Source organism: Apaloderma vittatum, unplaced genomic scaffold (genome assembly GCF_000703405.1).
Source record: "Apaloderma vittatum isolate BGI_N311 unplaced genomic scaffold, ASM70340v1 scaffold29252, whole genome shotgun sequence".
In the NCBI taxonomy this organism is placed as follows: Eukaryota; Metazoa; Chordata; class Aves; order Trogoniformes; family Trogonidae; genus Apaloderma; species Apaloderma vittatum.
The window spans coordinates 1-19,325 of record NW_009703556.1 but is presented as its reverse complement, the minus strand read 5'-3'; the positions used below and the strand labels follow the sequence as shown (position 1 = coordinate 19,325).

The following is a 19,325-nucleotide window of genomic DNA, read 5'->3' as shown; positions in this document are numbered from 1 at the left end:
GCAGGAAAACTAGTTCTAGCTATTATGTGCTATAATTGTGTTTAAACCCAAATGTAGTCAATTTATGCATATAGCAATATCAGATTTTTTTATGTATTATTTCAATGTATGAGTGATTTCAAAAGGCTGTTTTTCTCACTTTGACTTGTTAGTGTCTTCAGGAAGAAAGAAAATCCTATTTGAGTTTCTCAGAAAAGAACTGATTAATCAGAACTGAAACTAATTTTGTACCTCTTTCAACTAGGCATACAGAAAGCTGGCCAAGGAATACCATCCTGATAAGAATCCAATCGCGGGGGACAAAGTAAGACTTTTTTTTTTTAATTAAAAGAAAACAAACAAACAAACAAAACCCCCACAAAACAAACTCCTGAAGGTTCGCTGTTAAAGTAGCATCTAAAGGACCAATTACAGGTGTTGGGGGGCTTGCTGTTACAAGTTGTTCAAAAATAATGTGGAGGGAACCCTGTCTTGTCTACTTCTTCCTAGTCTCAAAAATCTACTGGTGTACCTTTTGAAAAAATGCAGCAGTTTGCTGAGTGGAATTGGTTGAGAAAGTAATGCTGAGGGAAAAACTGCCTCTCTTCATCTGCAAAAATGGTGTCAGCTGGCCTTGGCCTTTAAATAGGTATTTGAGAAAGCTAAAAGACTTGGGTTTTGAAGTTTTTCCAACGTAGAAGAATGTATTTGTTAGAGGCTCTTGAAACTGCTGCAGCATAAAACAAATTACATATGTTGAATTAGGTTTGTTATGCTAATAGCAATTGAAAAATACCACTTGACTCAGCTGTTCTAATCGTTGCTTAGAGGTGAGCAGAGATGACTATGAAGAGATTAATTTGAGGACATTAATGTGCATTGTAGTAAGTTGCTTGATTGTTGGCGTATTTTAAGTGCATAACATACGTTTAAGTCTTTGTCATTAGTATGTAACTGGAGGGTTTTTTCTTGTCTACTGCAATACTCTCTACTAGGATTTTTTTCTTTTCATTTTTTTTATAAGAAAACTGTCTTGTGCTACGCACAGTAAGGAAAAAGTCTACGAAGTTTTGCAGTAAAATGCCATGTATTGTGATAAGAAGTAACACAGCTAAGCCCAAGTCTGACTTCTAGGTCTTGTATGATAGAATGAGGGTGGAAAGCTGTTCTGTACCTTCTTAAATTGGGTGTTCATTCTGGGCAAGAAAGACTAATAAAATGCTCATTTGGAAGTTCCAAATTATCATGCGCTGTTTTGACTCTGTTTTTCTAGTTCAAAGAAATAAGCTTTGCCTATGAAGTATTGTCAAATCCAGAGAAACGTGAGTTATATGATAGATATGGAGAACAGGGTCTTCGAGAAGGGAGCGGTGGAAGCAGTGGGATGGACGATATTTTCTCCCATATCTTTGGTGGTGGATTGTTCAATTTCATGGGAGGTCAGAGTAGAAGTCGTAATGGTAGAAGAAGAGGAGAAGATATGATGCATCCACTTAAGTGAGTATCTTGGTAACTGTGATTTGTACTTCCAAGCTTTCCTGATTAGTACTTGACTCTGCTAGTTTACATTCTTGATATGCTTCTGCGCTCTGCACCTGTTTTTCAAACCTGCATGTCCTGTGTAGCCCAGAAGGCAGTTGAGTAACTTTTCATGGTTAATCTTATAGACTACCTAATACTTTGCTTTATCCGGTTATTAGCCTGTATATATTTTGTTACCATTATTTTCCATTTGCTCCTTAATTAGAAAGTTCTAATCTGAAAAAGCACTCAGCAACCAAATATTACTCATTAGTGGATTCGTAGGGAAATCAAGGTACTATGGCTCTGGAAAGTCTTAAGTTGACTTGCATTCATAGCTTAATACTATCTGGATCTAAAGTTGACCTGCATAATCAGTTGAAAAACATGTGTGGTGGGTTGGTTTGGTGGTGTGTTGTTGATTTGTTTGGGGTTTTGGTGGTTTTTTTGGGTGCCTTTTTTGTTGGTTTGGTTTTGTTTACAGCCATGCTTGACTATCGCATCTAGTTATCTTTTGTAGATCTCTGCAATCGTTACTGGCTTTTTGCCTGCTGAGCAGGTTCTTTCTAAGTTCTTAAGCTGTATCTTTGCTGTGATTGGCAAACTGTGCTTAAAGTCTGTTTACTTCTACTTGCTTGCTTAGTTTAATAGCTAGTACTGCATACTCTATTATTAATTAGCTTTGATTTTGTTGTTATTTGTGAACAGTGATGCCAGGCAGCCTCTTCTCAATATGTTGAGTTGAAATTTTTCTCCACTAACAAACCCTTTTAGGAGAGACACTAAATGTGTTCATAAACTTCTATCAATATATGAAAGTTACTGGAGTTTGATAATATATTCAAGAGCTTCTAAAAAAAATCAAAACATGAGCAAATATAAAGAATTAAGTGTCCTTGGGGGGATACTAAACCTCCCCCTGCCCTCAACTATCTTGTGTGGAAAGCCCCATACAGTAGTAAGTATTCTGTTTGCCTTCTTATGAATCCATGCTGTAAGTATTGTCCAGCCTGTCTAGAGAGATTTGTTTCTCACCTGCCTGGTAGAATTAAAAATAAAATATTCAACTGTGACTATAATAAAACCTAAAATGATAGGTAGCTTATTTCCTATTGAGAAAGACAAGCAATCCTGTCTGGTTTCCTCTGATTAAATTAAGCTTTTCTCTGAAACTATGTTCAGGATTACATGTGCACATTCATATATATGGAATAGTTTTTAATGACTTTTTGGGAAAGCTAAAATGATGCTTAAAAACCTTATTTTAATAGCAGACTTAGTCTTTTTATGAAGATCTGGGTTTTTTTTAATTTGTCCTAGACAAGTATTTTAGTTACATGGAGAAAGTTAAGTTTTTAAATGATAACCCAGGAGAAATGCTTTATTTTGTAGAGTCTCATTAGAAGATCTTTATAATGGAAAGACAACTAAACTACAACTTAGCAAGAATGTCCTTTGTAGTGCATGTAATGGGTAAGTTTGGTGGCATTTTTGAGTACTCTGTTTTGTTGGCCTAGCACATAATGAAGCATCTCCTATGTCAGATCTTTATCAGTATTTAATTTACTGGAGCTTGCTCTCAGACTAGAAAATTGTTGAACTTGAATGATACTGTTGATGGAACTGGAACTATTCAAGGGCTTTGTTTGGGGGAAAGCGGTGAGGAGAGAGAACCAAATTATAATCAGCAGTGCATTTGGGCATGTTAATCTACTGATGTAGGTTTGTGTTTTGGTTTGGGGGTTTTTTTTGTCACGTGTTTCTGAAAACCTTACTTTTCATGCAACTGGTGCTTTCTATTCTAGGCAGGGAGGAAAGGCTGGAGCTGTTCAGAAATGCAATGCTTGCCGGGGTAGAGGTGTACGTATCATGATCAGACAGCTGGCTCTCAGCAGATGCAGTCTGTATGCTCTGACTGCAACGGAGAAGGTAAGCTAAGCTATTCTGTTACTAAATGCATTCAGTTGGATTCAACTTCCCGGTTAAATCTCAGGAGGAGCTTATCCAGGACATTTTTGCTCCTGTCTAGGCAGCTGATGTCGTTATGGAGAAACCGTTTTACTCTGATCAACAGCAAGACTAACAGTGTTTAGTATGCTGAACACTAGGGATTCATTGGTTTTAGAAGCACCTAGGTGCGAATGCTGCTTATTGCTAATACTTTTATGTTAAAGTTAAAACTAAGATTTTGTTGGTTTAGGAGCTTATTCTCTTTTTGCAGTCAGCTAATGTCCAAGGACAGTACTAGAAATAGCTACTGAAACTGTACAGCACATGTGCCCTATTATTTTGGTTACTCTGTCCAAAGACAATAGCTTACTTGAAAAATGAAGTAGAACAGAGAATTTAAGCTGGTTTAGATAATCATCCTTCAGTTTGCTGGAAAAAGTAACTGCCTTGCTATGGACAATGTTGAAAAATACTCAGTTTCAGAGTATGAAAGTGAAATAATCCCTCAGAAAATTTCAGATCCTTCCCATGGGAAAAACCTATGTATTGCTCTTGCATGAAGCTGATTTGGCCAGCTATCTTCTCCCCTTTATATTTTATGCAAGAGTATCTAGTTCTACCAGCTGGATTTACATAGTTCTTTGTGGTGGTGCTATATGGCAAAATGTGGCTGTCAATGAACAGAACCCAGTAATCCTTTTTTCACTGTTAACAGAAGTGGAACTAAGCTTCCTAAATTAATTAAAATAGTTTGAAATTTGTGTACTGACTTTTAGGGGAGGGGAGGTGCTTCAGTTCAATTTTTAGCTTCATTCTTTCTCTTGATCTGTCATCCTCCAGTGTAACTAGGAATGGAGAAGTAGGCTTTTTTCTTTTTCTTTTTTTTTTTATTTTTATTTTTTATTTTTTAAGAATCCTAAGTTGGATCGTAAGGATTCTGGAGTCAAATTTAGACTTAAGGCACACTAGAAGCTATAGAAGTCTTGTATTGCCTTTCTCTGTAGCACTCTCACTTCTCAAAATCCTTGTTAAGGCAGAGTGGAAGGTTACATGTATCTTTGATTTCCCCTCCACGCTCCTTTTTTTATTTTTATTTTTTATTCCCTCTTTTCTAGCTAGAGTAAATTGAGCCTGGCTTTCCTCTTGTTGAGTAATTCATAAAATGACATCGAAGTAACTAGTTGTATTGCATGTATCTTCAGCCTATTTTAAAATAGTTTTTCTTCATAATCAGGTGCAATTATGAGGAAATCTCTGAACTCAGAAATTTTTCTTTAGGTGAAGTAATTAATGAAAAAGACCGCTGTAAAAAATGTGAAGGGAAGAAGGTGATCAAAGAGGTAAAAATACTTGAAGTCCATGTAGACAAAGGCATGAAACATGGGCAGAGAATTACATTCAGTGGAGAAGCGGATCAGGCTCCAGGTGTGGAACCAGGTGATATTGTCCTCTTACTTCAAGAAAAGGAGAATGAGGTAATGCTTTTGAGTTTGTATTTTAAGTGCCTCTTATCCTAGTCCTTAATATTTAAGTGATCTAGATGGCTGTTCATTTTCAAGTAACTCATATAGTTGCAGCTCTGAGAGAGATGGTGAATAGATCTATAGCAAGTGATGTTGGCTTTCATAATTAGCCAGAAAAATCTTTGCAAGTGTGTAGCCAGAGGACATGCAGATTCTAGTGCTTCCTAATGGTAGTAAGACAGAGCTCTCTCGAGTAAGCTCAGGCTGACTGATACAGTGGATGTAGTGAAGAGTTATTCAGGATATTAACTTCAGTCTGCTTCACTTGTGACACTAACAAAATGCTAGGTGTGGCGCTTTTTTTCAGTGTCTTGTGACACAGCAGGGAACTCCTATTAAAATTCTCTGGCACTGCTTTCTATCTCTGCTACTGTGGTTGTGGAAATATAACACAGAGTGCTGATGTTACAGATACATTTAACAAAACAAAGTAATACGATTACACTAGTTTAAGGCATATGTTTACAGTATTCCAGAGTATATACGTTGTACTTTCCAATTAATACTGCAATTTACCTTTTTCTTTGTTAAAACTCCTGTAGGGTAGAGTTGAGGTGACTGCTGCTGCTTTTTTTTTTTTCCCTCAATGCTCTTGTCTAGAATGACCAGGTATTACTAAGATTAAATAATTTGTGTGTTTATACTCTGGAAAAAAATGTTGAATGGAATGGTGTGACACAGAGAACAGCATTGGCTACAAATGTAAATTCCAGTCACATTAAGGATATAATGTTGGTTATCTGGAAATTAGGTACTTTGACACAGCTTTGAAAACCTTACAAGGACTGCTAATTTGTCCCTCAGTTTTGGATAGCTCTTCGCTCACGCCTCCTTTCTTTAATACAGGTTGTGGCATCACAGTGACTATAGTAAGGGAGAAATTATCTGTAAGCATACAGAACAGTCAGATGTGGATGACTGCATAAATTCTAGATTGTGGATGCCACTTCTGTCTTAATTATCTAATGAACTACATCTAGTTTTACAGTATTAACAAATCTGAAAAATACTGTACCCTTTGCCGTAGTGACTGAAACTAGGCTGACTTTTAGTGAAGCTTTTGGTTTTCTTAAAATTTCCCTTGAGGTGGGAGTCATGGTTCTGCCAGTGGACAAAGCTTACCTTTATTCTGATTAAGAATCCTGAGTGATATGGCTTAAAGACCACTTGTGACAGCTGTGGACTAATTGATCAAAGCCCTGCTGTAGATAAAGTTAGCTGAAGCAGATTATGTGTAGTGAGTAGTTAAATGTTGAGCAACAAAGATGTTTTTTGTACTGTGGTGCAGGGGAAGTAGTGCCAAACTGTTGTAGGTTTTGTTTATAGGTTACTTATATAGAAGATCTTGAGGGTAAGAGAGCACTGCTGCTATACATGCCTTCTTATTTAATTTGAAGCTTGCATCATAGTAGATGGTGTGGTTTGCTTTATCTTAGATGACACTTTCATCGGGCACAAACTTTCTAAGCATGTTAAACTATGTGAATTAACAGAGTCAGGTTAACTCGGTACAAAGACTGTTGCTCTGACATTGAATTTTAAGGATAAATAATAGTGACTTATAATCATAGAAAGCGTTGGGTTGGAAGGGAACTTTAAGGGTCATCTGGTCCAATCCTTGTGCAGTAAGCAGGGACACCTTTAATTGGATTACTTCTAAATAATGAGTCTTGTGGAGGTATGATTATAGGTCTAGAAAAGATATCTTCTGTTTCCGTTTTTCAGGTGTTCCAGCGGGATGTGAATGACTTGCATATGACGCACAAGATTGGACTTGTTGAAGCACTGTGTGGATTTCAGTTCACATTTAAGCACCTTGATGGACGTCAAATTGTGGTTAAATATCCTCCTGGAAAAGTAATTGAACCAGGTAGGCTTGACCTGATAAGGACTTCTTTGATTATGTTTTTGTGATTCTTGAACATTTCATCCCATTCTTGTTATCCTGTTAACTGAACCTTGGCTAGAGAAATGAAGAGAATTGTATAGAGGAAGATTTGTTCTGAAGTAGCACTCCTCAGCTTACTCCTCTTTGAATTACAGGTTGTGTTCGTGTAGTCAGAGGTGAAGGAATGCCACAGTATCGCAATCCTTTTGAGAAGGGGGATCTTTACATTAAATTTGATGTTCAGTTTCCTGAAAATAACTGGATTAGCCCAGAAAAGCTTTCAGTAAGTAGTTTTTCAAGCATAGATTTGGCGGCCTTACTTGACAGTGTATGTGAAGTATGTGTGGTGTACCTCATGTGCTTGCTCTCAGTGCTTTTAGCACTTTTTATGGGCAACATGTAACTTGAAAATACCCGTTAGCATATGAATTTATGGAAGCGCTGTGCAGATGTTGGGCGGACAAAGGTAGGGGGAGAATCCTCCTGGTGCCATATGATAAGTTTTCAGAGTGCAGTTGTATTTACTGATTGCACTTCTGGTTGATGATATGGGGAGCTGTTGGTTTTCTTTAAGCAGCATCTTGCAGTTGATACAAATACTTGGGATACTTTTAACTGAGTGTGCCCTTCAGGACTTACATCAGCTTAGGCTTTTAAACCAAACCGGCTCTGAGACGGAGGCTTGAAGTTGTGAGAAGCTGGTCACTTCATTTAGCAGTTGTAGATGCAGTACTGAATATGATTCTTTTTCTTGGGGCAGGAACTTGAAGATCTTCTACCAGCTAGACCAGAGTTTCCCAATGTAATTGGTGATGCAGAAGAGGTAGATCTTCAGGAATTTGATACCACTCGTGGTTCAGGTGGTGGCCAGAGACGTGAAGCTTATAACGATAGTTCTGATGAAGAAAGCAGCCATCATGGACCTGGGGTACAGTGTGCCCATCAGTAAACGTTTGTCTAAAAAGTTGCACAAGGATTTTCTTTCAAATTTTGCCTGACTTGTTTTCAACAATCCAAGCTGGATTGTATAAGTAATCCAGATGAACCAATGGACATCTATTGCTGTATGTGTAACTTTTAAATTGGTCTATAGTATCTACAGAGTGTAATTTAAACTAACCACAAGCTTACATCTTCATTTTGACTGTGTAGCAGAATAAAGCACTTGAAAGGAAGACAAGACTCCTTTTCACATGGGTTTTAAGTTTGTCCTTGTATCTGTGCTTGATTTTTACCAGTTTTGTGTAGATTTTAAGTTTCATATTTTAAATTCAAATTCTCCATTGTAAAGTTTGTGTACAATTTGTCCTGAGGCTTGGTATTTGGCTGCACCTGCATAAGCTGCTACAAGTAGAATAAAGAATTTCATAGCCTGTATCTATCATCTAGATGCATGGTAAATGGGCTTTGCACATAATGGGTTTAGAGCTGACTGGGAACAATGGAAGACTAAATTAGAAGTGGTTGTAAGTTTTTTCTACCATCTTGTGAACGGTTTCTGAAATTAAATAAAAGCAGTTGGTGTATAATATATTTCTTTTGCCTTCTAACTCTTACTTTTCCAGTGGCTTAAGGATTCTGTGTACTATGTAGATGGCAGATACTTTATAAAGACAGGGAGACTGAAGCTGCTTTAGGACTGGGTTGCAGTTAGGTTAACAATTGCGTGCCAGAGATAAAAGTCTTTTCTTGAAATGAGATATGACTAAATGGGCACAGGGAAGGCTGCAGCCATATCCCTTTTGTTTGAAGAAAACACAAGGATATCTGAGTTCAATCAGAAGATAACAAAACCTTTTAAATGAAGATGATTACATCCAAAAATAAGGGTGTCTTTCTCTTAGCCTTTTTTAATCCAATTCAAAGCCTGATTCAGCCTGACTTCCTAGAGAAATGTTTCCAGTTGTAAAAAAATCTTTGTAAAAATGAACATTATGCCTTGCAACTTTGTGGTTGCATTAACACAGTTCATAAAAAGATTGAGATTAGTATTATACTTGACAAAAATTTTTGACCTGGAAACATACTAAGTGTAGATGGTTTTGTTACTTTTCCAGTAATTTGAACTTTATTTCAACTATTAAGACATAAAGTTCTGCAGCTTCAGTTCTGTTCCTTTTTATATGCCTTTAATTGATAAAAATACCACAACAAAGAAAAAAATGTGACCTTAAATTATCGGGTACAGTTAGGTTAAGCATTTTGTTGCAATGTTAAGGAACTGTGCATGAACTTTGGTTGGTAAGCTGCTGCTTTATAGTGGGATTTCTCTCCCTTTTGAAGCAAGGAATTTGATAGATGCTTCTACTTTTCTTTATAAATCTGAAGTGTGAGATGTTTAATTATTGCTCAGATAGTTGTTGACACTTTACCGATGAGGTTGGAGGGACAAACTCCAAGGGTTTCCATGTGCTTGGTACACATTGGCATTTGAGTGTTGAACATCCTTGTTATAGACTCTAAAACTGAAGCAAGAATAAATACTGTTTGACCTGTATTTCAGTATTGACTTCTTATGCTGTCGCATTCTCATCTAGTGAATATTTTCATTTATTAAAACTTCAGGTTGCTTTGCACAAAGCATTGTTTACATACTGATCTTTTCTCCTGATTCATTTCTCCAAGAAGACAGTCATCCGAGCCTGTAACACTTAAAAAATTGAAATGCCTGTCTTCTGCTTTTAAGTAGTAGCTTTAGGATTTACCTCCTTGACAAATAGAATGTGTACTCTAAACTTTCATCTCTGTACTTCCATATTGCTTTTGTGGGGAGAGGGAGGGAATATAAAGGAAAAGATTCATGAAAACTTTTTGGATAGCATGCTGAAGTGAAGGGGTGAAAGGGAAGCTGATCACTGTATGTAGTGCAAGTTAATCTAGTTCTGTTTCAGGCCTGAGATTGCATTAATTTAAGCTCCCAACAGCAGCACCTTCCAATGAGTGGTGATTTCTTCAGAGTTGCCCTTACATGTATCTCCTGCTCTAAGAGGGTGTTCCTTTACAAAGTTGTACCCTAGAGAAAAAAAAAATCACCTAAATGCAAAATCTACACTGTCTTGGTTCCAGTATTTAAGTTGCAAGTAGTATAAACAAATAAGTATTCTATATGCTGGGGAAGGAAGAAAATGTCATCACCAGAACCACATTAGAACCACTTTTCAGTTGGCATTATTTTTTTAATATTAAAAATACTGGCCTCAGGAAGCACAAAGGCAAAAAACCTCAGGAAGTCTTGCCTAGCTTATTTTGTAGCTTATCTATTTCTGCATTTACAGTGACTAAAATTGGCTTAAAGTTGACTCTCATTTAAAAAAAAAAATTCTGTTCTTTTGTGTGTAATTTACCAAGGTATTAACAGTGAATATTTATTCGTAAGATACAGTGGTGTAGTTCTTGTTCACATAAAACATGAGTCTGTGTTCTTTTGAAAAATGGCTTTGAAAAGCAGTTAGAAGTAATCAGTGGAAGGAATATTACTGCTCTTGGAAAAAACAAAACATATCAAAGACTTAACTGTTACTATGCAGTAACTTATCAAGCCCTCTAAAAAGGATGCAATAGGAACACTGCATTTTATTAATTAACCTGTAACCTTCCTGTATAGCCTTAGGCTGATGCAAGTATGAAGTTTACACATCACTCTAAAGGAGGTGTAGGGTGCTTAATTATATGCCTCTTACCAAATTTAAGAGGAACAGTGTAGATGTAAATGGTGTTTGGTGGCTTCCTACCTTGGCCACCATCACAGTGACTGTTTGGATTTCATACTTGCATCAATTTTGTGTCACCTGTTCTGTCCCCTCCTCCCTCAAGCTCTGACTTTTTACTTCCTTGTGCCCATTCTACTTCCTGGGACTGCAACATAGAACAGTTTCAGTTGGAAGAGACCTTCAAGATCAACAAGAATTAGCAGTGACCTTGGTCATTATAGGAGCAAGTATAAGCAAGAGCCTTTCTTGAAAAAAAAAATCTGAAAACATCAAATGTGATCACTCTTTTTGGAAGCAGACACTGTCTGCAAAAATACACTGACAATTTCAGAAGAGACTGAGCTGAGAAGTAAAAATCACTGAACAGAATTGGTTCTACTTAGGTAAAACAAGCAAGATCCAAACCAATGGTGTGTTGGCTTGTCTTTCAGAGCATACCTAACACTATACCTCTTCCAGCTATTCAAAAACCTGCATTGTAATTTTGGTTACCTCAGTGCAGTATGGGCATGAATAGTTATTCATGTTCAAATGGCCATTTGCCTGCAATATTCAAAAGCTGATACCACATTGAGGGGATGCTCTTATCAGTTTAAGGGAAAATGGGTGTTAATTCACCTTAAACTACAGAATTGTAGAACTATTCACAACTGTTCTGTAAACTTTCTGTATAATCTGAGTAAGATGTTTATTCCTATATTTTCTGGCTACCAGGTGAGAAATTGTTTATCTAGGTTTGACGGTGTTTAAACTTCATGGTTTTTGCCCATTTTGTCTCCCATGCCTTGGAAAGCTTTTTTCACCCCTGTATTTGAAACTTGGGACCTTTGTTTCCATAAGTGAAGCAAGGATGGAAGCAAAACAGAAGAAAAACTAATCTAAACTTTTTTAGAGTGTAGGAGTCTTCACACTATCCTTTACCAAACTGAAAACACTAATTAGTCACCACTGGCAGAATAAAAGCCAAGTGCAGCCTCAAGTTCTGAAAATACTAGAGCATCCGCAGCACAGTGGCTGCTGAACTGGCATCTTTACCTGTAAAGATTTTAAAAGCCTTTCCTACAAGTTACTGAAAAGTACATAAAAGTACTAGAAAAATGGGTTTGATACCAGAAATGACAGTAAATCTGAGTTACTACCTGTCATCTTGCACACTACTGTTATGTCACAGCACAGGACTGAAAGTGTGTCATTCACATATGCTACTACAGAACTAAAGGTACGTGCCTTAAATGCTATTCAAGAATTTAGAAACTTACACTTCAGCTTAATTCCAGAGTTAGATTCAGGGAGATTGATACTGAAAAGCCTAAACATGAGTAGCAAACCAATGCTACATTCTGCTTGTGGCGTGCATGGAAGAATGATATTGAAGAGTTTATGACTAGTTATGTGTATATATTAAAAAAAGTCTTAATTTAGAATACCAGAGTTAAAACTTACTTCCTACATACAACCTATTACTGTTTATTTTACTGTGAGCTGAGGTTAGATGTTAATTAAGCCTTTTATAAAGAAGCTGGAAAAGTAAAATGATTTTCTTCTGCTTTTGTATCCTTCACAGAGGTGACAGGAACTTAACACACAGGTAACAGGAATGTAATAACACACATCACAGTGTAAGCTTTATATAAAAACATTTACTGGACAGTATGCAGCTTTATTAAGACATTACAGACATTTTCTAGTCACTTTAGAGGCAGCAAGCAAGAGCTGTCATGAACGTTTTGTAGTTAAAAGACAGTTTCCATTAACTCGGTTTAGCTGTTGCCTTTCCACATAGTACAGTCAGCTCACTCTAAGGAGGAAAAAATTGATTTTAGTTCAAGCTGCCCAAAAGAACTTCGAAGAAAGAAAAATCACTAGTGCTAAAGCAAGCAGTGAGCAAGCACCCCCCCATTCTCCACCTACAAAGACAGGTCCATGTTATAAAATACAAAACAGCTTCCAGACCTTTACCTTAACTTCCAGCTACATTCAAGTCTAAATACCTGCAAGACTGTAAACCGATTAATATTTCTTACGTCTAGATACATTTTGAGTGCTGGTCATCCAAAAGCCCAGGTCCCCTTATTCTGCACCAGAAAGTTCTGCTCAAAACACTTCCCTGACCCAAGTAAGGTTACAAGGTAAGGCAGGTACTATTCAGTTAAAAGGGAGAATTAACAGGAGTATTAATTCTTACTCAAAGGGCATAGAGTAATAGATTATGACATCAATCAAAACTTAGCTCTAGCTTTGTAAGCCTTTGAGAATATGAGCTAGAGAATGGCAGTTTGCTCACAAGGTGGGAGAGACACCAGAGCAATCTATAAGGAAGAGTTTATGCTTCTGTCATACCCCCAGACAATTACCAAACTGCACATGCTTATTTAAGTGGATTTACTTTTATGCATTAAATATGTGCAGCGGTTTTCTGCGCCTTGTTTCTCCCCTGCCCTATTCCTCCCTCTGTTTTATGCCAACCAATTTAGGCTTAACCGCAGAAAAGTTAAAGCACTTTGCATTCATGACACCTTCTCACAGAAAAACCTGAGACTAGGTATCTGAATATTTATATGTAAGCCTACTAGTTTAAGCTTACCACTAAGTTATGAATATGCTGTACTGTATCTTGATTTAGCAGTTGCACATCAATATTACGGAGGTCTCCACCAGCTGTACAGAGCGTCTAAACGTTAAGAGAAAACAGTTTTAAGATAAAAACTATTCTGAAAGTTTTTACTTGCATGGCAAAGTTTACTGAAAATTGTGTGCTTCCCTGCTACACTGAAAAGCTTTTTACCAGTAACTATTTTTCCTTTCGTTTACCAGCAACTCATTTAGGGATAGCAAGAGCTATCACTATCAGACTGTTCACAGTTTATCAACTACTGTAAGATTAAACAAAAAAAAAAGTTTTATACCTGTCCATCAGCCAGGGGAATGTTTACAAATGGAACAGTTTTAGCTCGGGGTACTGATTCACTTCTTAGTAATGTGTCTTGAACTCTTCCACTGGTAGGTCCCATTCTTGAGACACTGTGTTGTAGTCCAGCACTGCATACAGTAAAAATGTTACTCTCGGGTTAACTTCCCTTGCTCTGCAGGAAATTTTCAAGCACGAAGTAAATGCAAGTAATAGCAAACATACCTAAGAGAAAGGCAGTTATGTTTAAATTTTTCCAGTTCTGCCAGAAGACTACAGGAAATCCAGCCATCAGCAGCTTTTAGCAGCACCAGTAGGGTAGCATTTTGACCCTGAAACACTGCAGTAACCTTCTAAGCCTGTGTTGCAGGCTAGTAAGCAAGCTGACATTTGGACCAGTCACTAACAAGAATATCCGCGCTCCAGTATCAACAGTGAATGCTTATAGTTTTGGAAAGAGGAAACGTCATGCCTCGGGGCCTAAGATAAGATGTGTGGTGTATCTGTCTGCTGCAGTAGGAGATACCAAGAAACATAAGAGCTGCTGGCTCTCTGAGCTACAGGGCAGATCGCAGGCCATATAAAATTCTTAAGCTTCTTTCATGATACAGTTATTCCGATTCCACTTCAAAAATATAAGATTTGGGTATCTTCTGCATGGAAACAAGCCTCTGAAATTTACAGCAGGCCTGTAAGATGAAACTAAGCCACCTGCTGGATTCCTGACCCCATTTAAGTTACTAAGTTTTTCACTCCCTCACTTCAGCTGATGACTTCTGCCAAAACGATGCTCTGCAGCGTACGGAAAATGTTAATAATTGAGAACCTTAACTGTTCTATATGCAAAAAAATGATCGTCAGTTTCTCTGGGGGTTTGGTTTATTCATTTTAGAACATGGCAGTATTGGTGATATTCTAGTCAAGCTTGGGCTCCAAGAATTAGTTTAAGCTGTAAACTATGGCTTTAAACAGTGGGTGGGAGTAGAATTTATACTCTGAATTCATTTGTTTGGTTTTGTGGGGTTTCTCTGGCTTTTTTTTTCTTTTGTTTTATTTTTTTAACTCGCTTAATTATGACTTCAAATTCTGTACCTCCACGAGAACATAAATTAACACCCACAAGCAAAACAAGAGGTGTGAATAATTCACATCCCCAGTACCAAATTTACTGGCAGACCATGATTATTAAATCTACATTGATGATGAACTTGATCAGGATTGATATTAATGTGCATATATAGTGTCTTAGTATTTAACCAAATTATTTATTAAGAACAAGCCACAAACCCCTTACCTTTTAGATACCTTTTGCATGTCTTTGAAGTTTGTGGCATTGCAGTCATAAGCAAGAGACTTAATGGCCTCAGTCACACTTGAAGAAGAGTGAGCAGACCTTAAAAAAAAAAAAAAAAGCATATGTTTATCTTACTTTTCTTATTTCCTCTTCATCTACTGTAGAGTTTTAGCTAAGATTAAAGATAGACAGCTGCTGAATTAGGGAATGTTGAAGTGGTCCATGACAGAGATCTCGTGTATATACAGGTGAAGAAGCCCTCCTGAGGCAGACATGCTACAATGGGAGGTAACGCCACAGGGGGAGTGAAAGGATAATTTACATTAGTAGGGAAGAGAGGCCTGCGATACCTGAGCTGGGTATTAATTAAGAGACCACCTGCAGCTTTCCATGTGAGTATGCAGAAAGTTTCTTGGGGAGTTTCTTTTTCATCAGGAATTAATTTTTCTACATTGCATATCAGGGTATTTGTCCTGTGTGGTTGACCTGAATCCAGAGGACTTTTTTTTCTAGTTTTGGATTTAACTCAGTTCACAGAAATCTTGATGTCAGAAGTTTACCTCAGTTTTTCTTCCTTTCCCACACACATTTTGAGATAATGTAAGGGCATGCGGTTTTGGTCCAGTGTTAGCATACTTGAATAAAAGCAACCTTCAAAGACTGAAAAGATAGACTTCCCCAGTCAAAGCAGCCCTCTCTAGTTTGATTTTGCTGAGCCCAAAATTCTATAATCCATATTCAATGAAGTAATGAAACCTGGCTAAGATTTTGTAAAATTTCTGTTAGGCACAGTGAACACTGATAATTTATTTAAATTGCATTTCTTTGAAGAGAATTTGAATGTATCAAAGTGCGTGCCAGTGGGTACAAGTATGCACACTGGAGTCACGGGTGTAGCCGGAGCTCCTCACAAAACACATCTCATCTAGATAACACCAATTTTTAAATTCATTAGATCTTACAGCAAGACTCAAATTTGGTCTGTCATGACTCTAAGTAGCTCTAAGGTGTTTTGTATTTTCCTGCTAATGACCTCTCCCTTTCAGCTATGTACCAAGGCAAAATTAATACAGAAGAATTCATTAGTCCTAACAGAGCAACAAAGACATTTCTCTTCAACACTGTCTTTCATTAAGTATTATTTAGAAATGTATACTGATTACGTAGATTCAAAACTGTGCACCACTCAGTGAGCGAGAGATACTACTGCATCCCTTCAGCAGCTAGAGGTGCTTTTTTGTTCAGGGGTCACAACCCTACAATGCATCTCATTTGGCTTATGAAAGACATCTTTATCAGATGGATTCCCATTGGCCTCGAATCTTAGCTACTTTATCTGAGAAGAGTTTTATTCAACAGACACAAGTTCAGGTGGGTTAAATAAGCTGTCAAAGGTCAGTCTTACCTAGTAAGAGCGTTCCGTTTGCTATTTAAACCAGAGGCCAATGAAACCAATGACTTTGTTTTCGAAACCTGAAAACGTATAGGTAAGACTGCAGTTAAGAAGTGGCATTTTTAAGGCAAAATTACAGATATTTTGAAGGAACAATACCATAAAAACTCTCTGTTGAAAAAGAACAGTTAAACCCCATAGTGCTTCCTTTTATATAGATCTACACGTTCATAAAATGGCAAATATGCACTCCGAAACAAGAGTTTCATAATGCCAAAATGTATTTGCTCATACTGAAGTTCAGTACAACCAACCACCTTTCTAATATACACCCTTCCAAGTTGTAATCCCTCTTATAATTAATGCCTGTCGCTCTGCATATAATCTCATCTTTGTTGTCATCTTGCTACATACTTCCGTGTCTGGCTGAGGCACTGCATTGCACAAACTGAGGTAGTAAAGTTAATACCCCTGTGCTATTGGTTTAGAGGTCAAGGTAGACAGGAATGCACAAGTCATTCAAATACAGAAAAGCATGTACTGAAGCATGACATTTTTAAGAAAAAAGCTGCAACAGAAAATGGTTCCTCAAACCATCAGGACTTACTGGCAAGTTAAGAATGACTACGCCAGTATCTGCAAGCCTGTGTGAATGAATTACCAGAAGTGCAAGATACCCTATTTTATTACAAAATTAATTTCCTTGCTTTAAAACAAAACAGCCTTAGTTAACTTAAAATATGTTGAATTTAAATCGAATGATTTTTCAAACAAGCAGGCCTGCTCAGTCATGGATCTAACAAGGTTCATAGCAGGTCAGAACTGATTAAACCCTTATGTTGTTTGTTCAGAATAAACTTACTTTTTTAGGCATCTTCTTCGCAGACGTATGCTTGGCATCTTCATATTCAACAATTGTAGTTACCTTAACTAGAAATATATTAAAAAGACAAGGAAAATAAAAATCTGTGTCAGTTCTGCTGTCTGACAGTCATTCACCTGGAACAGAGTTCAAAGCAAACTATCCATGATCCTCACAGATGCTGTGACACATGAGACAGTTAAAAGGCACTAGATAACCCTTTAACCCCGACACAAAACAGAATTAAATTTCAGTAGTAGTGTCCTTCTTATCGCATATTTTTGATTACAAAGAGAAACGGTATTTTCCTTGCAAACCTCAATGGGCAGGAGGTCAAAGGGGAACCTATGAGAAAATAGGGGTGACTTCCCTAGCTTTTTTGCTATACTGTAAAACATTGACTAATCGCTTCAATCTGTATCTTCTCACCATTTTCAGTGATAAAGCCAAAGGGATGGAACTCTTAGGTCAAGTTTTAAAGTACCTCAACAGTAGTATAGCTCATGATCCTCCACACTGTATGCTGGGGGGACCTGTATGTTGTACTTCCAGTTTTCCCTCTTGCATCCTTTGGATTTAGCATTCACTTTACAAATGCTCAGTTCAAGCCAACAAAAAAAAGTTAAAGAGCCAAGCTATATATTAATGGACTGACTTGCCTTTTCTGCTGTTGGTCCTCACTGGTTTTGGATTTGGTATGTCTTCTAGAGAGCAGTCAGTCTAAAAAAAATGTTTATCCAAAAGGGATAGTCAACTGATTTTGCCCAATAAATGTGTATTATCCTACAAAAGGCAATGAACTAAAAGGGCATAAAAGAAAGTTACAGAAGTGTGATTGGCTAAACACTACTTTATTTTTTCAGAAACGTCTGGATTTCTGCCTGCAGATGACCCTGAAGTTGTAGGTAGTTTTCATAACTATACCACGGCTGTCTGCCTAGCCTCTTTGTGTACTCTTCTATTTAAACAGCCAGCCAAACAAAATCATTTTTCCGAAATGTTTACAGAAGGGAGAGAAGACTTCTGTTCTGTAAGCTGTGATAAAATTTGAAAACACACACTCACCACTGCAGCAGCAAGAGCTACTTCCTCCCCTCCTTGCAAATCTGTAACTCAAGAAAGTATAACTTGTTTGTACACCATTACTTGCATAATATTATCTGCAGGTTCTCATCTTATGGGCTATGCAGCTCAACAAGTAATTCAGGATTACAGTTGCTTAAACCTGAGCTGGCATATATGTTTCATTTGAACAAGACTTGTAGGATAGTCACTCCTACTCTCAAGCCATTGCAGCATGTTTAATCCTTGAAAGGATACTAAGCACAGTTACACAGTATACAACCTGAAGTTGAAGAAGAAAATTACCCATACGTCGCGCTGAGGAAAGCTAATGCTTTTAGGAAGAAGTTTTCAAAAAAATACATTGAAATACATACTTGGCAAGGGCTTGCAGTAAACTCAAGTTCTTAAAGAGCCTTAGTTTTGATCCTTGTGCAACCCCTCCAACTTCCAGCTGCATGGAGATTCCAAAAACATCCGTTCTCACCAGAATATACACGTGTCACTGACTATACACCACAGCTTAAACTGCTTCATAAACAGGAGGTTAAAATTAAAACGTGTTTACTCATCATGACAGGTGAACAACTAGGTGAGAAAGGCTCTGCAGCAAAAGGCTTCAACAGAAAGATAAAATAACCTCTGTGGCCAGGATGAAGAGATTCGGATGGAAAGAAGCGCATAAGGTTCTGGGCACAGAAAATACTAGACTTGTAATTATTCCTTTTCTGTTCAGGTTTTAAACAAGATGACTTAAGAGCACACATAAAAGGCTCCAGACTCTATACAGCACTACCTACTAACGTTACACCCCACGTAACACAGGTCACTCTGCTTGCACAGGAGCGCAGGCGGCACATGGCAGCCAGAGCAAACGTCTCTGGGAGTCACCGAGTGAGCCGGTTGTTTTCCCGGGAGGCCAGGCCGGTCCGTGGCACTGCAGTGCCGCCTGCACCCCGCGCACACTTACTGAGCAGGTCCTTCCTTTTCATTTTCCGGAGGGCAACGGGCACCTTCAGCAACTCCACCATAAAGGCCTTCTCAGCGGTTTGCAAAAGCGAATCAAGTTCTTTCTTCATTTCCTGGATATTTTCCTTGGCTTTAAAAAAAAAACCCAGGCTCTTACGACCACACGTATTACATACTCCCAAGTACGAGCACGGGCGGACCGCCTTAGGAAAACTGAGTTAAACCCGTGTTTAATCCGGGGCAATCCGGCCCGAGAGCTGCCATCG

At 37.8% G+C, this 19,325-nt stretch overlaps 2 protein-coding genes across 2 annotated transcripts; one reads left to right on the top strand and one right to left on the bottom strand.

Moving 5' to 3' along the window:
- Positions 1–236: 236 nt before the first annotated feature.
- Positions 237–8,394, top strand: DNAJA2 (DnaJ (Hsp40) homolog, subfamily A, member 2). The gene is given in 9 exon segments (XM_009864681.1): positions 237–304; positions 1,253–1,476; positions 2,893–2,973; positions 3,306–3,385; positions 3,388–3,429; positions 4,729–4,925; positions 6,699–6,843; positions 7,017–7,144; positions 7,622–8,394. Coding segments are annotated over 8 exon segments (975 nt in total). The 5' UTR covers positions 237–304; positions 1,253–1,363; the 3' UTR covers positions 7,811–8,394.
- A 3,927-nt stretch (positions 8,395–12,321) lies between these two features.
- Positions 12,322–19,189, bottom strand: LOC104269678 (borealin-2-like; the record flags this gene model as incomplete). Its single annotated transcript, XM_009864682.1, has 9 exons — positions 12,322–12,369; positions 13,156–13,242; positions 13,478–13,610; positions 14,774–14,872; positions 16,179–16,246; positions 17,029–17,096; positions 17,688–17,748; positions 18,094–18,134; positions 19,061–19,189. Coding segments are annotated over 9 exons (734 nt in total), but the record flags the coding sequence as incomplete, so codon positions are not given.
- Between the last annotated feature and the right edge of the window lie 136 nt (positions 19,190–19,325).